Source organism: Mesoplodon densirostris, chromosome 5 (genome assembly GCF_025265405.1).
Source record: "Mesoplodon densirostris isolate mMesDen1 chromosome 5, mMesDen1 primary haplotype, whole genome shotgun sequence".
Classification (NCBI taxonomy): domain Eukaryota; kingdom Metazoa; phylum Chordata; class Mammalia; order Artiodactyla; family Ziphiidae; genus Mesoplodon; species Mesoplodon densirostris.
The window spans coordinates 78,427,230-78,450,209 of NC_082665.1; the positions used below are offsets into that span (position 1 = coordinate 78,427,230).

Below are 22,980 nucleotides of genomic sequence, written 5' to 3' on the forward strand. Positions count from 1 at the left end.
CCATGAGCACCAGGCAAGAGTGACTGTATAACAGAGATGACGCAAAGAATCGGGACCACTAATTCAGTCTCATCTAGTGCCTAACTCCGCCAGTTCATCTTGAGTTTATTTATTTTTCGGAGGTTTTTCAATGTTTTTCCAGTCCTCATTTTCTCTGTTGTGAGAGGGAAACTACCAGCCCTCCCTTGTTGGCCCCAGAGGCTGCGGGGTGTTTATGAAATGATCAAAATCACCTCCATGTGTAGTTAGAAGAATTGGAAATGGGAGAACTTTGGAGACAGATACCTTGAACAATTTTCTTCTCTTCCCCTATTTATATAAGTAATATTAGCATGAAATAGTATTTTTTTATCATTTCTTATTTTTTAAATTTACTTTTTATTGAGGTAACATTGGTTTATAACATCATTTAAGTTTCATATGTACAACATTATATTTCTACTTCTGTACACACTACAGTGTGCTTACCACCAAAAATTTAGTTTCTGTCCATCATCATTCAGTTGATCCCCTTTACCCATTTTGCCCTCCTCCCTGCCCCTCCCCGTCTGGTAACTATTACTCTGTCCTCTGTATCTATATGCTTGCTTTTGTTTGGTTTAGTTCATTTATTTTACCTTTTTTTTGTTTGTTTTTTATATTCCACATATGAGTGAAATCATATGGTGTTTTTCTTTCTCAGCCTGACATATTTAACTTAGCATAATACACTCAGGGTCCATCCACGTTGTTGCAGATGGCAAGATTTCACCTTTTTTATGGCTGAGTAATATTCCATTGCATCTTTATACCACATCTTCATCCATTGATGGGCACTTAGGTTGCTCCTATATCTTGGCTATTGTAAATAAAGCTATGTGATGAACATAGGGGTGCATATATCTTTTTGAATTAGTATTTTCTTATTCTTTGGATAAATACACCAAAATAGCTGGATCTTATGGTAGTTCTAAATGTTTCGAGGAATTTCCACTCTGTTTTCCATAGTGGCTGCACCAATTTACATTCCCACAGTATATGAGGTTTCCTTTTCTGCACATCCTTTCCAACACTTACTATTTCTCATCTTTTTGATAATAGCCATTCTGATGGATGAGAGGTGATGGCTCATTGTAGTTTTGATTTGCATTTCCCTTATAATTAGTGATGGTGAACATCTTTTCATGTGTCTGCCATCCAACTGTATGTCTTCTTTGGAAAGATGTTTGTTCAGCTCCTCTGCTCATTTTTTGTTTAGGTTGTTTGTTTTTTTGTTGTTGAGTTGTATGAGTTCTTTATATATATTGGACATTAACCCCTTATCAGATATATGACTTGCATATATCTTCTCCCACTCAGTAGGTTGTTTGTTTTGTTGATGGTTCCTTTTGCTGTGCAGACGCTTTTTAGTTTGGTGTAGTCCCATTTATTTATTTTTGCTTTTCTTTCTCTTGCCCGAGGAGACATAGCTAGAAAGATTTTTGCTAAGACTGATGTCAGAGAGCATGCTGCATATTTTTTCTTTTAGTGGTTGTGTGCTTTCAGGTCTTTAATTCATTTTGAGTTAATTTTTGTGTATGGTGAGAGATAGTGGTCTAGTTTCACTTTTTTGCATGTAGTTGTCCAGTTTTCCCAACACCATTTAAGAGACTGTCCTTTCTCCATTGTATGTGCTCTTTTGTTGTCCACATGTGTGGGTTTATTTCTGTGTGGATGATGATTTACCCATTGATGTAAATGGGGTGTTAAAGCCCTTACTGTTACTGTGTTGCTGTCAGTTTCTCCCTTTAGGTCTGTTAATAATTGTTTTGTATACTTTGGTGCTCCTATGTTAGGTGTATATATGTATATTAATCACTGTTATGTCTTTTCAGTGAATTGTCCTGTTTATCATTATATACTGTCCATCTTTGCCTTTTGTTACCTTTTTTTGGCTTGAAGTCTGTTTTACTTGATATGAGTTTGGCTACATTCCCTCTCTTTAGGCTGTAATTTGGAGTGTCATCTTCCATCCCTTCACTTTGATCCTGTGTCTGTCTGCAGAGCTGAGGTGAATCTCCTGGAGGCAGCATATAGTTGGGTCTTGTTTTTAATCCATCTGGCCACTCTGTGTCTTTTGATTGGTGAAGTCAATCAATTTAAATTTAGGGTGATTACTGATAGATGAGGACTTAGTACTGCCATTTAATCTTTTGTTTTCTGGTTGCTCTGTATCTTCATTGTTTCTTTTTCCTTGTGTTTCTGTTTGCCATTTTGGTTTGGTGGTTTTCTGTGATATTTTTCTCAGTTTCCTTTTTTTTTTTTTTGCCGTACGCGGGCCTCTCACTGTTGTGGCCTCTCCCGTTGCGGAGCACAGGCTCTGGACGCGCAGGCTCAGTGGCCACGGCTCACAGGCCCAGCCGCTCCGCGGCATGTGGGAACTTCCCGGACTGGGGCATGAACACGTATCCCCTGCATCGGCAGGCGGACTCTCAACCAGTGCACCACCAGGGAAGCCCCCCTCATTTTTTTAATGTTTCCTGTCTCTGCTCTAGATTTATGTTTTGTGGTTACTGTGAGGTTTGTATAAAACATTGCATAGGTAAAATAATCCTTTTTCTACTGATGGCATCTTCATTTACCTCTGGGTTCTGTCCTTTTCCACTTCCCTCTTTGTCTTTTTGTTGTCTCAAACGATCCCTTTTTATGTTGTGAGTTTGTTACCAAATTGAAGTAGCTATAGTTGTTTTTTCTGCTTTCCTCCCCCCTTTAACCTCCTTTATTATGCTATAATAAAGTGTTTAAAAACCTGTTCTCATAAAGAGTTGCTATTTTCTGAGTCTATTTATCACCTTACTCAAAGTTCTATGTACTTCTGCCTTTTTGTTTCTGGTAGATGGCAGGTCTAGTGTTGATGAACTCCCTCAGCTTTTGTTTGTCTGGGAAATTCTTTATTTCTCCTTCATATGTGAATGATAACTTTGCTGGCTAGAGTATTCTTGGGTGACAGTTTTTATCTTCAATGTTTTGAGAATGTCATCCCATTCACTCCTGCCTGTAGAGTTTCTGCTGAGAAATCTGGTAGCCTGAGTGGGGTTCCTTTGTAGGTTACCTTTAAAATTCTTTCTTTGTCATTGATTTTTGACAATTTTAGTACAATATGTCTTGGAGAAGGTCTTTTTGCATTAAGGTAATTAGATGTTGTTCTCTTAGCTTCATGGACTTGTATATCTGGTTTCTTCCCCAGGCTTGGGAAGTTCTCAGCTATTATTTCTTTAAATAAACTCTGTTTCCTTCTCCTTCTCTTCTCCTGGGATACCTATTAGCCTAATGTTGTCCTTCCTAAAGGAGTCTGATAGCTCTTTAAGAATTTCCTCAGTTTTTAAATATCTTATTTCTCTTTCTTCTACTTTTAGATCTCTAGTTTCTATCTTTGAGCTCACTAATTCTCTCTTCCATATGGTCTGCTCTATTTCCAGTGCTTTCTAATTGCATTCTCCAACTCGTTGATTGAGTTCTTCAGCTTCAGATTTCTGTTTGGTTCTTTTTTTGAGTTTTAGTCTCTTTGGTAATGTGTACCTTCTGTTCATTAGTTTTATTCCTGAGCTCATTGAACTGTCTCTGTGAGTTTTCTTGTAGCTCGTTGACTTTCTTCATGACAGCTATTTGGAATTCTCTGTCAGATCTCAGTATTCTTTGACTTTAGTTTCCGGAGATTTTCATTTCCTTTTTGTGGTACAATGTTACTGTGGTTCTTCATGGTGCTTGATGAGTTGTTCCTCTTCCTGTGCCTTTGAAGTAGTAAAAACCTTTCTACTTGATTCTAATGACTCAACAGGTTGGAAGTTAGAGGTCTTTCTCTTTGTTTTCCAGTAAGTGGCCCGACAGCACAGGTTTTTAACTTCTCTTACCTGAGCTGCCTCTGGTTATATTTGAGAGTCTACAGTTTCCACCCTCCACTGCCTCTGTTAGAGGTGTCACCCTGTGACCTCATTATTGCTTCTTGTGCCTCTGGTGTTGTTGGTGCCTTGCTGCTGCCAGTGTTGCTGGCGTCATTGCCTGGGTCACCAGGACAGTGAGCTCTCCTGCCACGTCCAGGATCCTCTGAGTCCCAGGCTCCACTGTCACAGGGTGAGGGGGAGGATGGGGTGGAGCTGGGATTGCATGGGCATCTTTGCCGTGTCTGGTATTGTAAAGTTTGAGGGCTTTGCTGCTGTGGGTGGAGGTGTGGGGGGCCGGAGGTGTGGGGGGCCAGAGTTGTGGGTGCCTCTGTGGCTGGAGGGATGGGGTCCCAGGCCCCACTGCTGTTGCTGCCCATTTACCTGTAGCTGCTGCTGTGGGGGAAGGGCAGAGTCATGTGTACACCTCCCCTGCTGCTACCATGTTCTCTGGGGCTGCAGGCTCAGCTGCCGTGGTCAGAGGTCCAGGACTACAGTCACCACCTGTGCTGTTCTCCTGGTTCTACCTCCTCTGTTTGTTCCAGTCCACCCACCTCTAGATGTACAGATAAGTGGAATTCTCCTGCATCTGGTGTGTTGGGCAGAGGCACCTTTGTTGAGTTGTGGATGTTTTACTGGTTGTAGATTAAAGGGGAGACACAAAGGGAGCATCTCACACCACCATGATGTTGACATCACTGTGATAATATTCTTATTTCTCTATTAACCTGAATTTCTTATGAAATTAGTATACTCTAAATGCTGATGCTTTTACATCCTCAGAACAAATACTTTTTTTTTGCTTTTAGAAATTTGAATTTTATTCTAAATCAGGTTAGTTTGGATGTTTGAATTTTATTCTAAATCTTACTTCAGTTAGTTGAATCATTGACTTTAGGTGTAGTACAGAAAATACTTAAAATAAAAGGTGTGAAAAGATATTCATTTAATTTTCTTATATCTTAAACTCTTTAAGAATGGGCATCATATGTTTTCTGTCTTTTAGTTTCCATTCATAACGCCTTGTGAATGAATTTATGAGTACTGTTTTTGATGTCATCAAATCTTTGCATTAAAAAGAATGTCAGTCAGGCGAAATCATTCCCTTAATTTAAGCTGTGGCTTGGAGGAGAAACAACTCAGTTTCTTTGTCCTTTACGTGGTATGGTATGTCCTTGGACTTTGTGGAGGTATTGGGTGCGGGAGTAATGGTTTGCTATATACTGTTGGGACTTTTTATGTCTCTCTCTGATAGTTTTTAAACCAGTCTTGTAAATGAGTATATGCCCACTGATCTTCAGCCCTGACTAAAAATATAACAATTTAAATCCCAAGAAAAGAGGTAGCTATTTTTACTCTTCTATGGTATTGCTGATATTTATGGTAGGAAATATTATAATAGCAGTATGTTCACTTGGTTCAGTTTAAGTCCCAGGATAATTGAGTATATGAAGGCAACCTGATAGTAACATTTGGTATAATCTCTTTATCAATTGTGTTATAAGGTGAAAACTTGTTTATCTTGATAGTGTGAGACTGTTTATGAACATCGTTTAATCTATACCTTTTTTTCCCTCTTAGCCCCCTTTCTGTGTCATCCCAATCTATGGATACGCTATGGTGCTGTGGGATTTATCACAGTGGTAGCTCACCAAATAAGCACAGCTGATGTCTACTGCAAACTGATGCCTTACCTTGACCCATATATTACTCAACCAATAATACAGGTATGCATGTTCCAACTTGGAATCAATCTTCCCTCCAAACTGTGCCCCTTTAAAGAAAGGTTTAGAGAGTCCTATTTTTATTTAAAAATTTAAAGATTTAAATTGGGCTACAGCATTTTCACATTCCTTTCAAGCTAGTTAATGTTAATGGAACAAACACTTTGGAGGGTGAGAGAAGTTCAAGAGACTTACGTGTACATCATGTTGTACGTAATGCAGCACTCAGTAGTTCATCCTTTTTCCTTTTGTGCAGTGTTGTAAAGCATCTGCTATTAAGTGAAATATAGCAGAAACGTATATTAATGGACCTGCTTTTGTTATAAAAGTATAACTGATTTCAGTCCAACTCCACATTTGTAATAAATTTGAAAAAGTATGTTTCAGAAGTTTGTTTTTGGAGCACTAACTGGTTCTGTTTTTTTGTTTTGTTTTTTTTTAAAAATCTAATGACTACCCCACACCTCTTGCTCCCTCCCTCCCCCCGCTTACCAAGCAGTGTAGCACTTGATGATAAACTTTGGGTCTTTGGTTTATACAAGGCAGTTATTTACCAGTTTGTCAGTGTTTATACCCTTCATTTTGCTGGACAGCCAACTATCAAAATAGATATTTAAATTGAATGGACTGTTGAGAGATGATTCTGGCTGTTAAAACATCCTAAAATGTCCTATTTTTTTTTTACTAAAACTCTGATTTTGCTTTTGCAAATTCCCATTCCTCTCTAGCTTTCTCTTGTGTAAGCCCCAGTGCGCCTTCCCTGTGGTTGGAGAAAATGGCCTTGGATATCTTCTGCAAACAAGTGGCTTTGACTGTCTTCAATCCTTACTTTTCATAATAGATTAATCCAATTTGGGAAATCATCATTCTCTATTTCATAGAGTTTGCAGATTTAAAAATATTTATCCCAAGAAAAATTTATATATCCGTGAAAGATGGCTAATATTGCTAGAAATTATGTCCCCCCTTTTTGAAGTTTATTAAGGCTTCCTTGGAAATCAGGTCTAGAGATTCCTACTACTTTGACTACTTATTGTATTTAGAAGTTTGGCTCTTAAACTCATAATGAAAGAAAGAGAAAGTGTTTCTGGGATTGAAAATTGCATGTGTTTGTAATAACTTTTAGTTGTGGCTTACTAAAATAAATCTGATATATAAGTGGTTTGTTAGAAATCACCATTCTCTTTGTTTTCTCAGAAATTATTATTATTATTACTTTTTGCTTTTATCAGTGTTTTATATTTTGAAAGGCCAGGCTCAGGAGTTGAGAGACTGATTATCTATATGCTTCATATTTTTTACCTTTCTGCAGTTTGGATTAGACAAAAGATACCTTTTTATGCTGGTTTCTACTGACCAACTTACCAGGTAGTTAAATATATCTAAAGAAAGTCCTCTTGGTTACTGTTTAGTAATGCTCATCCTTTTTATTATAAGTGCATTGGCAAGGAGAGTATTCTTGGGGATTAAAAAAGGAGGGATTTTATGAACTCTGTGGAGAGAGTAATGTTTTTTAGAAGTGGTTGAAGCTATTGGGAAAGCCTGATGACTGAAGGGTGGCCCTGTGGCTGTTGAGCATCTTCTCTGGATCAGTACTTTTGGCTACTTGACCTGTGAACTGCAGGTACTTTTTAGATCTAGGAAGTCATCTGACATTTTGGGATCTAGAAAACTTGGGATCTAAACTTTTCTAGTCTGAGTATTTATTAGTAGTATTCAAGTATGATAGACACAGATGTCTACTCAGATGCTAACAATGAATGAAGAAATACCGTAGCTCTCTAAAGGTCACTGGTATTCTTTTTTCTTCTAAGCAAAAATTGCAGATATTGATATCTCCCATTTTCTTAGAAAACGAATATCTACGTTAACTTTACACAGGTTATTTATTTATTGAATTTGAAAACAGATGTACTCTATGTTGTATCTTTGGCTGATTCTTTTTATTTTTCTAATACAGATTGAAAGGAAACTTGTTCTACTCAGTGTTTTAAAAGAGCCAGTAAGTCGTTCTATATTTGATTATGCTTTGAGGTCTAAAGATATTACTAGCTTGTTCAGACATCTTCACATGCGTCAGAAGAAACGAAATGGGTCTCTTCCTGACTGCCCTCCACCTGAGGACCCTGCCATAGCACAGCTTCTGAAGAAATTGCTCTCACAGGTTGTATCACCTTTCTGAAATCTTAACATTTAAATGCAAATTTTATAAAAACATTGAGATATCCATGTCACTCTTAAAAATATTTTGATTAAGTTGTATCATAACAAATAAGTAAATAAATCTGGCAAATATGCATTTGCTTTGGTATCTAAGACATATTATGATGATAATAAGGCATTGGGTTGAGCTAAATAAGGAATCATGGGAGACCTAGTAAGTTTTTTGTGATTACTGACTATGTAAATGAGGGAAAGAGTAGGTATAACCTTAGATTTAAATAATATCCTTGATTACATTTCATATTTCATCAAAAATATAATGAAATTCAGTTAAAAGGAACATTACAAAACACAGATGCAATGCAGAAAAATCCTGGTTTATTTCAATTCGAATTTAGAGAGTCTTCACTACGTGCAAACAGCTAAAATAACGGGTTTATAATGCGTCTTAGACTGAATAAACCAGCAGTTTACTGCTGTATTTTTTTTTTTTTTTTTTTTTTTTTTTTTTTGCGGTATGCGGGCCTCTCACTGTTGTGGCCTCCCCCGTTGCGGAGCACAGGCTCCGGACGCGCAGGCTCCAGACGCGCAGGCTCAGCGGCCATGGCTCACGGGCCCAGCCGCTCCGCGGCATATGGGATCCTCCCAGACCGGGGCACGAACCCGTATCCCCTGCATCGGCAGGCGGACTCTCAACCACTTGCGCCACCAGGGAGGCCCTTACTGCTGTATTTTAAAAGTCTGAATTTGGATCCTTTTAACAAATCTCATTAGAACTAGGAAGTAATCATTTTATTATGCTTGGCATTAGTAAGTCCTCTTTAGAAATATTAAATCTAGATTCAGCATCCTGTTTTAGGAGGGATGTGTGGATCCTGGAGAAGACAAGGTAGGAGTGAAACTGGTTAGAAATAAAGGCTATGGTTTCTGAATAAATGTTCTATGAGCCTTAAAGTGAATACTGAGGGACACCTGACTGTCCTTAAGTCTGCAGGACGTCTTGGTTAAGAGGATGAGTATCAGTCATTGTCTTGTCTAAGAGAAAAGAAGATGAGAAAATACTTCCGTCGCAGAGAGAGAATTGGTCAGCTTTGGGCTGTAAATCCTTTCATGTATTGTACTTGTCACTGAATGTACAGTGCTGTTTGATGCCCAGACATTGGCTTGGGTGATTGAATGTTGGAGTAGGCTTCTGTGGGAGGCTGGTCAATAACCATCTTGGTTCTTTTAGGTCTAAGTTTATCTGGAAGCTAGAGCTGCCTCTGAATGTCCCTTCTAGGCCAATGGTTCTATTTCCTATATTTCAGAGGACTTCCCTTTGATATGACTTGAATTGCCAGAGAGCTTTTTCTTTGAGTTTTCTTCTAACATTGGCTTGTACATTAGATGTATTTTCCAGTTTATGGAAAATTGTGTATTGAATCACATTTTTCAGTTGTTTCTCCTGAGTAAGTAATCCTTAACAAGATTTCAGCATGTAGTAAAAACCACCCCAATTTAGATGTTTCTTTGAGCTTGGATGGTGCGATTCTTTGTATTTCTCTCTCTCCTGCAAATCCCGTGTATTAAGTTGAAAGCTTCTATACTGAAGTTTTCTCTTCTTTGTAAGTCATTACTTACTTCAGGGAGCCACTGCAGTTCCTAATACTTGCTTTTCACCTTGCCGCGGGTGTCAGTTTTCCATTGCCATGGGTAAGAGGAGGGAGAGGGAAGGGACAATTTCTGTAGCCCTTCTACTTCCTGCTTCCTACTGCTCTTCTCCCAAACCCTCCCACCATTGCTGCGCTCCCTTGGTGCCAACCCCCATCACTGGTGCCATGATGAAATCACTAAACCCACTGACTTGTATTCCTCTACGTGTCAGTGCTTGATGTATTCATTCATCTCTCATTTGTCTGAGTGGAAAAGGGGAATGTGGAATTCCCTGTTTTATGTTGTTTCTGTGAATAATAATCTTAGGAGACTCCTCAGGGGCAGGAATACTCTTTATCAAGGTGTAGTTGCTGCTGGTGAAAGGAACAGCAGGCCAGAGTCGCTGAGGTCCTCAGAAGTAACAGCACAACACTGGCTTCCGTTGTTTGAGGACATACAGTGAGTCTATACCTTCTATATTGTGTGACTGTCCTTGAAATAAGCTTGAACAATAGTTAGCACCATTTTATTAGATAAGAACACTGAGGCTCAGTGAGCGTAGTTAACTTCCTGTGTGCACACAGTTCAGTAAGTTTCAAAGCTAATACTGGAACCTGAACCTGTCTTTACTCCACACCCCCCCCCACTGTTCCATCTTGCCTCTCAGAATAAACAGAGGACAGGGAGCTAAAGGTGAAAGGCGTGCTTGAGTTTTATGTGGACTTAGGAAGAAGTCCTTGGGCGGCTCATCTCTTCCAGCCCTTTGCGAGCCCTTTCTCTGCCTTTCCTTCTTTTTGGTCCCTGCACTACCGAGTTTCTTGGGATTACTAGAAGAGGCTTGGAGCCAGGGGGTGCTTTGGAGGTAGGAATTGAATCCTTTTCCTAAAGTCAGGGATACAGAGGGAAGAGACATGTTTTTAGCCTCCGCAAGTGGGAATTCTGAAACCTCCTGCAGAATTTTTTTTTACTTGGGGTTCTGTGGTGCTCTTTAGTGTAGGAGCACTTGAGGACGCTTGAGATACAGTGTGAGTAAAATAGGCCTTTCCAGAGCAGCCTAGCATTGTTTCTGTGGTATGTTCAGAGCACCAGATGATAGACTTAAAGAACACTTTTGGAACATGTGGGAGTTGGAATCTGCCTATACTCCAGATTTTCAGTAGGACTTACCATCTGGAGATGACCAATGGCAGGGCTGTTTCAGGTTGATCTCATCTATGAGAGCTCCCCCCTTTTTTTTTTATTTATTTATTAAATCAGACACTTATACAGAGTACAAAATGATTTCACTCCTTACTTTAAAAAATGACAAATACTTTACATTTTAAACTTTAAAATATTTTTAATTAAATTTTTTTTGACTGGGTAGTATAGACACAAGGTGTAAAATTGAAAAGGTATATAAGAAGATATATAATGAAATGTAAGTATAATAAAATGTCTGTATAATAAAATGTAAGTTTTCCTCTAACCTCTGACTCCTGGCCATACAGTTTTCATTCTCTGTTGATTGTGACTTTTATGCTGTTGGGTGCTGAATCCCTTTATACAGTTGGCCTTCTGTATCCATGTGTTCCACATCCATGAATTCAACCAACTGTGGATCGAAAATATTAAAAAAAAAAAAACTCCAGAAAGTTCCAAAAAGCAAAACTTGAATTTGCCTCATGCTGGTAACTATTTACATAGTTGTATTTACAACTGTTTACATAGCATTTACATTGTTTTAGTTATTATAAGTTATCTAGAGATGATTTAAAGTATACAAGAGGATGTGTGTAGGTTCCATGCAAATACTACGCTGCCATTTTATGTAAGGGACTTGAGCATCTGTGTATTTTGTTATCCACAGGGGTCCTGGGGATGGCTGTATAGTGTTGGATTTGTTCTACAGTTAAAGTTACTTGGAATTGGTTTGATCCTGTGAAGCCTTGTTATTGAGCTTTGTTAGGGCAGATCCAGAGCAACCTTGGGTCAGTGGCCAATTTAGCTTGACTCCTAAGGACTTGTGAGGACATGATACTCTGTCTGGTGAGGTCTCTCACCTCTGGCTGGTAGGAACATGAGTGATCCCCAGCCCTGTGTGAGCTCTGGGATTGTTTGGCTTACTGCTTTCTGGTTGCCTTTCTCTGGTCCCAGGTGATCCTGTTCACACACGTGTAGTTCAGCACTCAGGGGAAGGCTGGAGGAGCCTTGACCATAGCCCTTGCTCTGTGCCACATCCCTCTTCTCCAGGTCTCTGCCCCACACATTTAGCCTTTTGGCTTCCTGGAACTCGGATTTGTCTCTTGAACGTGGCTTTATTGAATCCTATTTGAGTTCCATGGCCTGGAAACTCTTCACAGAATAAGCTGGGACAGTCATAGGACTCATCTTTATCTTGGTGAATCACAGCCATGTGCTTCCTGTTTTCCAGTGTCTGAAAGTGTTTCATATTTTTTTCTCTGGTTTTAAAGTTGTTTAAAATGGGAGGGTAAATTTTGTCCCTGTTATACATCATGGCCGGGAGCAGAAGTCTGAGGGCATGTTAATGGACTCACATTAGTATTGCACTTTGCTGGGCTTGACCTCTGGTTAGAGCAGAATCTCCCAGTTTGTTTTGCTTTTTCAAGATTGTCTTGGCTGTCCTTTGTCCTTTGCACTTCCATATACATTTTCCAAATCATGTGTCCAAATATTTCATCTTGTCACTTTAATTAAAAAAATTGTTGGTATGTTGATTGAGATTGCATTGGAACCTATAGGAGAGAATCAGATCTTGACAGTGCGTCTTCCAGTCCATGAACATGGTACGTGTCTTCATTTAATTAGATCTTTAATTTATCACAATAATGTTTTATGGTTTACTTTGTAGAGCTTTATGCATCTTTAATTATAAATATTTTGGGTATTTGACTTTTAATGCTATTATAATTGGTATATTAAAAAATTGTTTTTGCAGCTGGTATATAGAAAAAAATTCGTTTACTGATCTTGTATCCAGCAACCTTGTCTGACTTAGCAATTCTAATAACTTGCTTATGTGCTTCTTTTGAGTTTGTACATTCACAGTCCTACCATGTGTGAATAGTAGTAACAATATTACTCATTTTTCTCCTGTGTGAATCCTTTTGTTTTCCTTGCCTTATTTAAATGAGGATCTTCAGTGTAGTGTAAATGGAATTTGTGATAGTGGGCATTCTTGTCTTGTTTCTCATCTCAGTGGGAAAATTCTCAACATTATACTATTTAGTGTGATGTTTGTTAATAGTTTTTTTGGTACAATCTTTTTATTAGATTAAGGAAATTCTCTTCTATTTCTGGCTTGCCAAGAGGATTATTGTGGAAGAATGTTAAATTTTATCAAATGTCTTTTCTTTATTGAGATCATTGCATGGTTTTTCTTTTATATTGTTAATGTGGTTAACTATACTGATTTTCCTATGTCATATCAACCTTTTATACCTAGATTTTTGGACTAATCACAACTTAAGCATATTATATTTACATTTAAATATGTTTTTATGTAAAATACATAAAAATAATAAATATAAACTCAATTTAAATAGTATAAAGTAATATAAATATTTTGCAAAATGTTTTTATGCAGTCTGGATTTCGTTTGCTGATACTTATTTTTTTAAAAATATTTTTAAATTTAGACTCATGAATGACTTGTCCTTCAGTTTTCCTTTCTTGTAATTGTCCTTTTCAGGGTTTTTTCTTTTTTTGATGGTGCACTTCTAACATTTTTTATTGAGATATAATTCACACACAATAAAATTCACTCTTTGAAAGTGTACAATTCAGTGGTTTTTAGTGTATTCACAAAGTTGTGAAACCATCACCACTGTCTAATTCCAGAGCATTTTCATCAGCCTAAAAAGAAACCCCATTCCGGTTAGTTGTCATTTCCGCATTTGCTTTTCCCCCTGGCAACCAGTAAATCTACTTTGTGTTTCTATGAATTTGCCTGTTTTGGATATTTCACATAAATGGGATCGTGCGATATGTGACTTTTGTGTCTGGCTGCTTTTGCTCTGCAAAATATGTTCAGAGCTCTTCCATGGTTGGGGTATCTCTCTACTTCAGCCTTCATTATGGCCTTATGATGGCCTTCCCTTGTGTGGACTAAAGCAGAGCCTCCTTGTGAGCTGAAACATAGACTAAAAAAAAAAAAAAGAGTAGAACTCTTACCACAGCTGTAAGATTGTCTAGGCAAATTTTAGGAGAAGTGTAAGTAAATGAATTTCAGGTTAATATTGGAAAATATTCAGTCAAGGATCCCTTATAATTATTGTATCACTACTTTAATGTTATTTTAAGAAACAAGGAATTTCTTAGCTTTCTGACTTTCTAGAGTTTGTGTCCTCTTGTGCCAGCAGATTACGACTATTACCTTAAACTCCAGTTTTAGAGGGATTTTATATCGAGGCCTTAGGGAACTGTCATTTTATTTTTTTTCGTTTGCATAATAAAAACATTCTAGAGGAGTCTGTGGATAGTTGGAAAGTTAAGAAAATGCAGAACTGTTCCATGTACCAGAATATTTAAGTTGCACATTGAATTCATTATTTAAATTAATTAGTATTCTTTAGCTGTCAGACAATTTGAAGTGTCTTGGGTGGATTAACTTATTAAAATTTGATAATAACCTTATGAGATGGGTGCTAGTAATTATCCTCATTTTATAGATAAATAGAGATCCAGAGAAAGTGGGTAGCTTGCCCAGGGTCATACAGATTGTAAGTAATGGGGCTGGAATTTGAACTGAGGTAGCCTGACTCCAGTCATCCTGTTACCGTGGAATGCTGGTGGGTGTGTTGCTTACATTTGCCTGTCAGTCCCTGAGGTATGCCGAATGCTTTATATATCAGAGTGCCTTCACAACAGTGTCCCACTGCGTATTCTCAACACATCTAGGGACCAAGTTGAAGTACATACACTTTCTTTTGCTTCATATTATATTTCCAGAATTTTTGTTTAGATACTAAATGTTTGTTTATTCAAAGTTATATATTAAAGATCTGCTAATTACCAGGCACTGTATCAAGTTCTTTGGAGATTTCAAAGATGAATTATATTTGAATGCTGCCTTTTAGAAAGAACGTTAAGATATAAATCATGATACAAGGTGGAAGATGCCACAATAGAGGGAGAGTGTTCTGAGATATCAGAGTTATGAGATGTTGTTCTTTATTGATAAATTTCTGTTTCTCTTGCCTTTGTTTGCTTCATTTTACCATTCTGACTCTGAAATTTTAAACTGTGTGGTTTGACCCTTCAGCTATTAGTCATTTTGAGGCCTGCCTGATATTAGTTGCAAAAAAAACCCCTAGGACATATGGTTTCATTTGGTTTTAGGGAATGACGGAGGAAGAGGAAGACAAACTCTTGGCACTGAAAGACTTCATGATGAAATCTAACAAAGCAAAGGCCAATATAGTGGACCAGAGCCATCTCCATGATAGTAGTCAGAAAGGTGTAATTGACCTGGCAGCCTTAGGCATAACTGGGAGACAAGTTGATCTTGTTAAAACCAAACAGGAACCAGATGACAAGCGAGGTCAGTACATTTATGTGTGTTTATGTTTAGCTTGTTATTATTAGTTATTTCATAAGGCTAGTTTTAGCTGATTAGTAGTAAAACTAAAAAGTCACATTTCCCAGATATAGAACTTTCAAATATAGTGAGTGAGTGACTCCATTACATAGCAGGAAGATTTGGGGGAGGAAAAGTGGAGAAGTGGACTAACAGTTAAGAAATTAAGTAACCTTCCAAATTCACAGGTCTGTATGTGTCAGAGTCAGAATTCAAACCAAAGCCTGACTCCAAAGCCCTCCTCTTGCTTCTGTGGAAGTATATGATTGAAGGTGAAATTCTGTTTTTTAGTCCTTTAAACACCAACCCAAGGCCAATAGTCTATATGAAATGAGGTAAAGTTTCCTAGCTTGTTGCTAGTAGGTAATGCCCAGTGAATTGAAAAGAATAGTCTTGCAAAGGAGAGACTAGAGACACCTTCACCATTTGAAGTCTTGAGATTTAAAACTGTCGGCTCTTGGGACAGTGACATTGACTCTGATTGTGTGAGGGTTTTAAGATCTCATGCATTCTTTCTTTAACCCTTTTTGGAGATACACTCACTTCCAAGCACATGCCATTTTTTTTTTTTTTTTTTGCGGTACGCGGGCCTCTCACTGTTGTGGCCTCTCCCATTGCGGAGCACAGGCTCTGGACGCGCAGGCCCAGCGGCCATGGCTCACGGGCCCAGCCGCTCCGTGGCACGTGGGATCTTCCCGGACCGGGGCACGAACCCGTGTCCCCTGCATCGGCAGGCGGACTCTCAACCACTGCGCCACCAGGGAAGCCCAAGCACATGCCTTTTAAGATCCCTCTATTCCAGTATCAGATTTTGAGGGCAGCTGACGAATTACATTTAAAAAAACTTCTAACTGCTGAACTTGGAATAAAGTATTTGCAACTTAATTATTAATGGTTTTAATAGCCAATAGCCATAAAATGTAAAGTATTCCTACAGGTTAATAAGAAAAACTGCAAGCATCCAAAAGAAAAATAGGGAAGGACATGAGCATACAAGTGATAGAAGAATAGAAATACACATGTTTGAAAGGTCAACAATTAAATGAATGCAAATAGAAATGAGATGCCATTCTCTGCCTGTGTGATTAACAAAGACTGATGATGCCTGTGTTAGGAAGGGGGCAAGGAAATGGGCATTTTCACTCACTGTTGGTGAGATTATAAATTGAACATATTCTTTTTTTTTTACTATTTGACTCACCATTGGAAATTTCTCATAGAAACGCTGACAGACATGTGAAGAAATATGTATAAGAATGTTCTCAGTGAAAAAGGAAATAATTGAAATGTCCATTAATAGGAGAATGGTTAAATGTTCAGCTGTATTAATTAAGTAGGAGAAAAAGCAAGTTGTGAAACAGTATGTATTATTTAATTTTTGCAAAATAATATAGTAATATATCATTCAACTTTATAGTTTATGAGGTTTATAAAGTTATGGGAGCGATTCACGTTACATATTGGAATGCCAAAACTTTGTTACTTAGTGTACTTTTTATAATCAAAGTTTTTGAAAAAAGCGTTTCTCATCTATCTGTAGTCAGGAGGTGACCGTATTGCAATTGACTTTTTATTCTTTTTTTTCCCCTGTGTAACTGATACTGGATATAGAGAGGTCATATTTAGCAGTGTGGTCAGTGACATTTGAAAAAGTTGTTTTTGTTGTTGGTTCTTCAGATAAAGTGGTTACTTGAAATTGAGCTAGCCTTGGGGAACTAGGAAGCAATTAGGTCTAATTATTAATACTGTTGAAAGAGTGCATCTGTCCATCTGCCCCAGAGATGAAATGAGAGCTAACAAGTTTATATGTAAATATAAATAAGTTGGCCATCATAAAGAACAAATAGCACATGAAGTCCATTGCTGTCCCCCTCCCGCCACAAAGAGCAATAAAAGCACATATTTGTTGTAGATTATTCTCAATCTTTTTTCATAGCTAGAAAACATGTAAAACAAGACTCAAATGTAAATGAAGAGTGGAAAAGCATGTTTGGGTCACTGGAACCACCAAGCATCCCACAGGCCCTACCTAAAGGGAGTGACCAGGAGGTGATTCAGGCTGGGAAGCCACCTCGTTCCGAGTCCTCTGCTGGCATTTGTGTCCCTTTGTCGACTTCTCCACAGGTATCATCATCCAGGCAGTAGAGCGCCTTTTGTCTTTGGATCCCGTTCTACTGTTTTGGATGTTTAAAGGCTGTGTACTGTACTGGAAAAATCAATACAGTGACTTGTCCTTTAGGGAGGATCTGTTTCTTTCTAAGAGAGGTTTATCTTTAACTTTATAGCTAAGGGGAAATCTAGTATTGAAAGCACCAAAAAGGTCTCGTTTTAGAGTACTCACCAAAAAAGTGGTCTGAAACTGTGGGATGAAGATGTCATTATGAACTGTGATTCTAATTAGGCTGCAGTAAAGCTTTAAAATCTTCTTATTCTTCTTCTAATATAACATAATTATATCTGTAAAATAGCAAAAATACTTCTGGGAAGAAAAGGCCCAAGTTTGCTCTGTGTGAGAAATGTCATCATGATTTTGATATATTTGAAGTAAGTTTGTAATTTGATGTAACTCTTCCCTAGCCAATTATATTTTAATTGAAAAATATGAATTGAACCAACTGATAAATTAAAATTCTCTTCAGTTAAATTAATGAGGATTTTTGTTTAACGTTATTGCTACACTGATATTTTTTAAAAAATATAGAGCCCTGGAACTTGTGGTTAAACTGCATTTAAACTAGACTTTCATTGAAAAAAATGTCCTTATATTTAAATGGATTTAAAAATTGGTGCATTAATAAGGACAGAAGGCTGGTGTAATGAATAGAGAGAACATGGGTACATTTTTATCATCAAATACACTTTGTGACACAAATATGTATATTCTTTTTGTTTTGCAGGTTCCAGAAGTGACAAACGTCCAAAATAGAAAACCAACAATACAGGTTTTAAGTAGTACAATTTTACCGTCCACCTACCAGATTCGGATCACAACGTGTAAAACTGAGCTTCAGCAACTCATACAACAGAAACGGGAGCAGTGTAATGCCGAGAGGATAGCTAAGCAGATGATGGAAAATGCTGAGTGGGAGAGTAAACCGCCACCACCTGGTAAATGTGCCACTGATAGGTAGTTGTATTCCAGCCCAGGTGCCAGAGCCTGGAATCTGATGGATGAAACTGATAATCAGTTACCAGGCAAAGGAAGTGGGAACAAAACTGTCACTTTGAAAGCCCACAGGAAGAACCAATAAGTGAGAAATCCCAAGTCATTATTTGTGAAATTTGGATCTTCTTAGCTGTGGCAGTGCCTTTTAGGCCAGTAACCTACTGTTTTGTCCTGTGGTCCATGTTCCTCATTTAGAATACTAGATTTTACCTACCTGCTTAGTGTCATGCCACTTTCTCATTGAATGTCAGGCTTCTTAGAGTAAACTCTGGCTTTTTATTTCTGAAGGGTTTAATAACTATTAATTTTATTTAAACAAAAAGGTAAAAACATTTAGAAAATAATGGGTGCTTCAGAAAGAAAACAAAATCACCTGTAACCATCACTCAGCAATCATCAACATTAAGATTTTGGGGAAGGCACTTCTGTATTCTGAGAAGATTTAGAAGAAACTTAGAGATATTTCAGATGAAAATTGTAGCTCACTGTGTTAACAGACATGCCTAGTGTTATGTGATGGAGCTAGTCTTTGATATTGGATTGGCAGATTTTTAAAAACATTTTTAATGAATTTCTGTATAGATTTTAATAATAAAAATGTAGCTTGAAAACTGAGAAGAAACGTATAGTGTGCTTATGTGTAGAGACTGAAAAATCATGTGAATCCCCACGGGCTTCCATTGTGAACTCAGGGAAAATTCTGGTGGAGAGCAATGGTTTAAAGATTTTAGAAATATTATTAAGTGGTAAGTGGCATCTTTAGTCACATAAATTTTTTTTTACGAAAATAAATATCCTGGAATGTTTAAGTTGTTTCTGTAATATAGTTCAATATGATTTACCAGCCCTGCTTTAAAAACAAAAAAAAGTTGACCACACACTATTTTACGATAGAATCTGTCTTTATAAGTGGCATTTTAAAGTGGAGCTATACATTTTATTCAGTAATCCCAGAAAAGGTGTCAGATTTTGTGGTTCAGGAAATGTGCAGTGACTGTTGGACTTCTGATTTTTTCTTTCCACACTTGAGTGGTTGTGTGAAATTGATTTTCTCTAGGGAGAAATGTTCAACCTAGCTTGCTAGATTATCTAGACTTCATGGCAAAGTGTTTTTGATTATTCTCAATCCAGCATATCCTCCTTAGAAGTCGCACTCAGCTGTTCTTTCCACACATTTGAGCTAGAGATCCAAGGGGAAACATTTTTCTACCGTTGAGTATGCCAGGTTTGGCAGTGGTCTTGGTTTCATTTTTGTTTTAGTAAAGGAAATAAGTTGATTTTAAAATGACTTTATTATTACTTAATTAGGCACAGTGCTGCTCCCAATACAGTATAATCTTCAGCATAGCTGTCTGTTTTGTTTTATTTTAAAATTGATTAATATTAAATATTATTAAATGTTATGCCTAATATAAAAGTTTATTCATCAAACATTGAAGATTGTTATATGCAAAGACCTATGCTAGCTATTGTGAATGATTCAGAATGGATAAGACATAGTCAGTTCTCTGGCCTCAGAGTATTTATAATTTATTAGAGGAAATTAATTACACACAAAAAGAATATACATAAACAGAAGTGTATAGATGTCATAAAGAAAGTACTAGAAAATCCTTGGGCATTCTGAGGCTATAATTTATAGTACTGTTTATACCAACCTGTTGATATCACAGAATAAATGATTGCAGGTAGAGAAGAAATAAATCAACATTTTGGTGTTTACTGTGGCCCTGGGACAGTGTTAGACTCTTTATATCTCATTTACCAATACAGTCATCCTTTGGGTTAAGTAATTTCCCCCTCATTTTACGTTTGAGTAAATTGAAGCTCATAGAGTTTAAATAAGTACACAAAGTTCACACATGAAGGTGTGGTGGGTCTTCGAGGTTTTCAGGACTGGGCTGCCTCCCTAGTGCCTGATTTCTCTAGGTCAGGGTAGTCATTACCTCTTGCTATTAAACAAATAGTCAGGGTTTTTCCGGGTAGTAGGTGACTATTGTGCCTTCTCAGACACTGGAGAAGGGCCCAGTGCAGTCTTTCTAAGGCTATGTGAACATGGGTGTCTTTCTCCATAGGCAATAGTATCTGTCGTAGTCCAGTAGGGCACTCTGAATTGGCTAGCTGTTGGGACCCTTTGTTTAGTTCTTATGATTGTTCTCCTGTTGGCGCTTGTAGCTGGGGGTGAAGGAAAGATTGTGTTTGTAAACTGCAACTTAAGACACACTCCTTTGATTTTCCTTAGGGTGGCGGCCTAAGGGGCTACTAGTTGCACATCTTCATGAACACAAATCTGCTGTGAATCGCATTAGAGTCTCTGACGAACATTCACTTTTTGCCACATGTTCAAATGATGGCACAGTGAAAATCTGGAACAGTCAGAAGATGGAGGGGAAGACCACCACCACCAGGTAACCTATACATAGGCGGAGAGTCCTACCATCCATCCATTCAGTCAGCAAGTATTTATTGAGTGCTCATTCTGTGACAGGGGCTATTTTAGGTACCAGCGATACAGTAATGATAAATGGACACAAATATATGTTCTGTGGAGCTTTCCTTCTAATGGGAGGTGACAGACAATAAACAGTGTAAATAAGTAAAACATATAGTGTATTAGATGGTAAAATACATTATGGAGAAAAATATAGCAAAAAAAGAGAGAGAATGCAGTAGGTGGGGTAGAGTAGAGTTTAAAGAGCTCATCTGCTGCCTCACGGAGAAGATGTCATTTAAGGGGAGACCTGACAAATGTGAGAGAAAATGCCATGTGGATGTCTTGGGGAAGAGCATTCTAGGCAGCAGACACAGGGGCTTCAGAGGTTCTGAGGCAGAAAGATGTTTGGCATGTTTGAGGAAGAGCAGAAAGGTCTGTGTGAGTGGGAAAGAGGGTCAGAGGGCCTGAATGATACAGGGCCTTGCAGGCTTTTGTGAAGGACTTGGACTTTGACTCTGAGTGAGATGGGAGCCTTTGGACGGTCCCGAGTGGTGGAAAGACATGATCTGAATTAAACTTCCACAGAATTACTCTGGCTCTTGTGTTGAGAATAGACTGAAGAGGTGCAGGGCAGAAGTATTAGGAGGCTTTTTCTGTAATTGAGCGAGAGGGGGTAGTAGTGGGAAATGATCAGATTCTGGGTATGTTTTGATGGTGGAGCCATCAAGATTTGCTGAATGGGTTAGAGGGAGTATGAGCATGGGAAAAGTTGGAAAATGATGGAGTGGCCAGCTGTGTAAGGACAACACATATTGTAACATGACCCACTGGAGTAGTCAAGAGAGAGGTAATTATTGAAATCTTTAAGACTCTTCAAATATGCATGATGTGATTATGATAAGTGGGATTATAAGAATTATTTTAGGTTTGTACAACTTTATAGTTATCTCCCTACTTGATATTCATATTTGTTCTGTGCCTAGTTTGGTCTCGTTCTGAAAAGAAAGCTACTAGAAATCAAAATTGAATCTTACGTACATGAAAAGATGTGGGGAACCTTTGGTGCTTTTCTCCTTATCAGTTCATTGACCAGAGTTAACCACAAAATGGTCAAACAACAAAATATCTTTGATAAACTAAAATAATTCAAAGGTTTACTCTTACCAACCTGATATGATTTTGTTCTGTTTATTTTTTTAAAAGGGCTCTATATTTTTACAACATGCTTAATTCTTTTTCATGTTCATTCTGTCTTGGCATTGCATTGGTAAGAACATAAATTGAAAACCAATAAAAGAATCCTGGCTCCATGTAGCAATTTTTTGTCCATATTTTATTACAAAATTTTCAAACCTCAAGTAAAGTTGAGTTTTGCAGTGAACAAGCATATGCTTGCTGCAAGATTCTAAATAATTAATAATTTTACTATATTTGCTATGTCATCTAATTATCCATCCTCTTATCAATTCATCTTTTAAAAATGTGTTTCAAAGTGAGTTGCAGACATGAGGAGATTTCCCCTGAAAACTTCAGCATGCATATTGTTAATATTTGTTTATATTTCTCCTTTTCTTTTTTGGTATAAAATTCATACTCTGTGAAGTACGCAGATCTTAAACATTCCATGAGTTCCAGCAAATACACACACCTGTGCAGCTTAAACCACACTCAAGATACAGATGTAACCAGAATGAACCCTCATGTTCCTTTGCATGAAATCCCTGCCTCTTCCCTGCCTATGACCATTCTTTTGATTTTCCCCCACCATTATTTGCATTTTGATTAATATTTTAAAAACCTCTTCTGGGGCTTCCCTGGTGGCGCAGTGGTTGCGAGTCCGCCTGCCGATGCAGGGGACATGGGTTCGTGCCTCGGTCCGGGAGGATCCCACGTGCCTCGGAGCGGCTGGGCCCGTGAGCCATGGCTGCTGGGCCTGCGCATCCGGAGCCTGTGCTCCGCAGAGGGAGAGGCCACAACAGTGAGAGGCCCGCATACCGCAAAAAACAAAACAAAACAAAACAAAACAAAAACCTCTTCTGATAATTGTTTTCCAAATGGTTCTTTGTTACTATCATTGTTAGTTGCATTCATTATTGCTTTTATTAGGAGGGTGAGTTTAATTGACTTGAGTAAACTTAACTTTGCAAAAACCTCTCTTGTTAATTCCAAATGATCTTTAACACAGAGCCACGCCTTCTGTATCCCAGTGTCATATTTTAGGCAGTGGTATACCAGAAAATGCGGCAATTTAGCTGACAGTAACTGTAGTCTTTGGGAAGTTTGTATGATGATTAGGAGATTGGGTTCCCTCTGGCCACAGCTGCTCTCTTGCTTTGCTGTAACACCTGCTCTCTTGTTTGTGGACTGCAGTAGGCCTTGGCTTGGAG

At 38.0% G+C, this 22,980-nt stretch overlaps 1 protein-coding gene across 1 annotated transcript in view; it reads left to right on the plus strand.

Moving 5' to 3' along the window:
• PIK3R4 (phosphoinositide-3-kinase regulatory subunit 4) overlaps positions 1 to 22,980 on the plus strand; it is an 83,333-nt gene that overhangs the window by 33,181 nt on the left and 27,172 nt on the right. The window contains exons 9-14 of the mRNA XM_060099053.1: positions 5,478 to 5,623; positions 7,581 to 7,784; positions 14,756 to 14,957; positions 16,930 to 17,117; positions 17,891 to 18,101; positions 20,402 to 20,567. Coding sequence (XP_059955036.1) covers positions 5,478 to 5,623; positions 7,581 to 7,784; positions 14,756 to 14,957; positions 16,930 to 17,117; positions 17,891 to 18,101; positions 20,402 to 20,567 — 1,117 coding nt within the window. The remainder of the gene's footprint in view (positions 1 to 5,477; positions 5,624 to 7,580; positions 7,785 to 14,755; positions 14,958 to 16,929; positions 17,118 to 17,890; positions 18,102 to 20,401; positions 20,568 to 22,980) is intronic.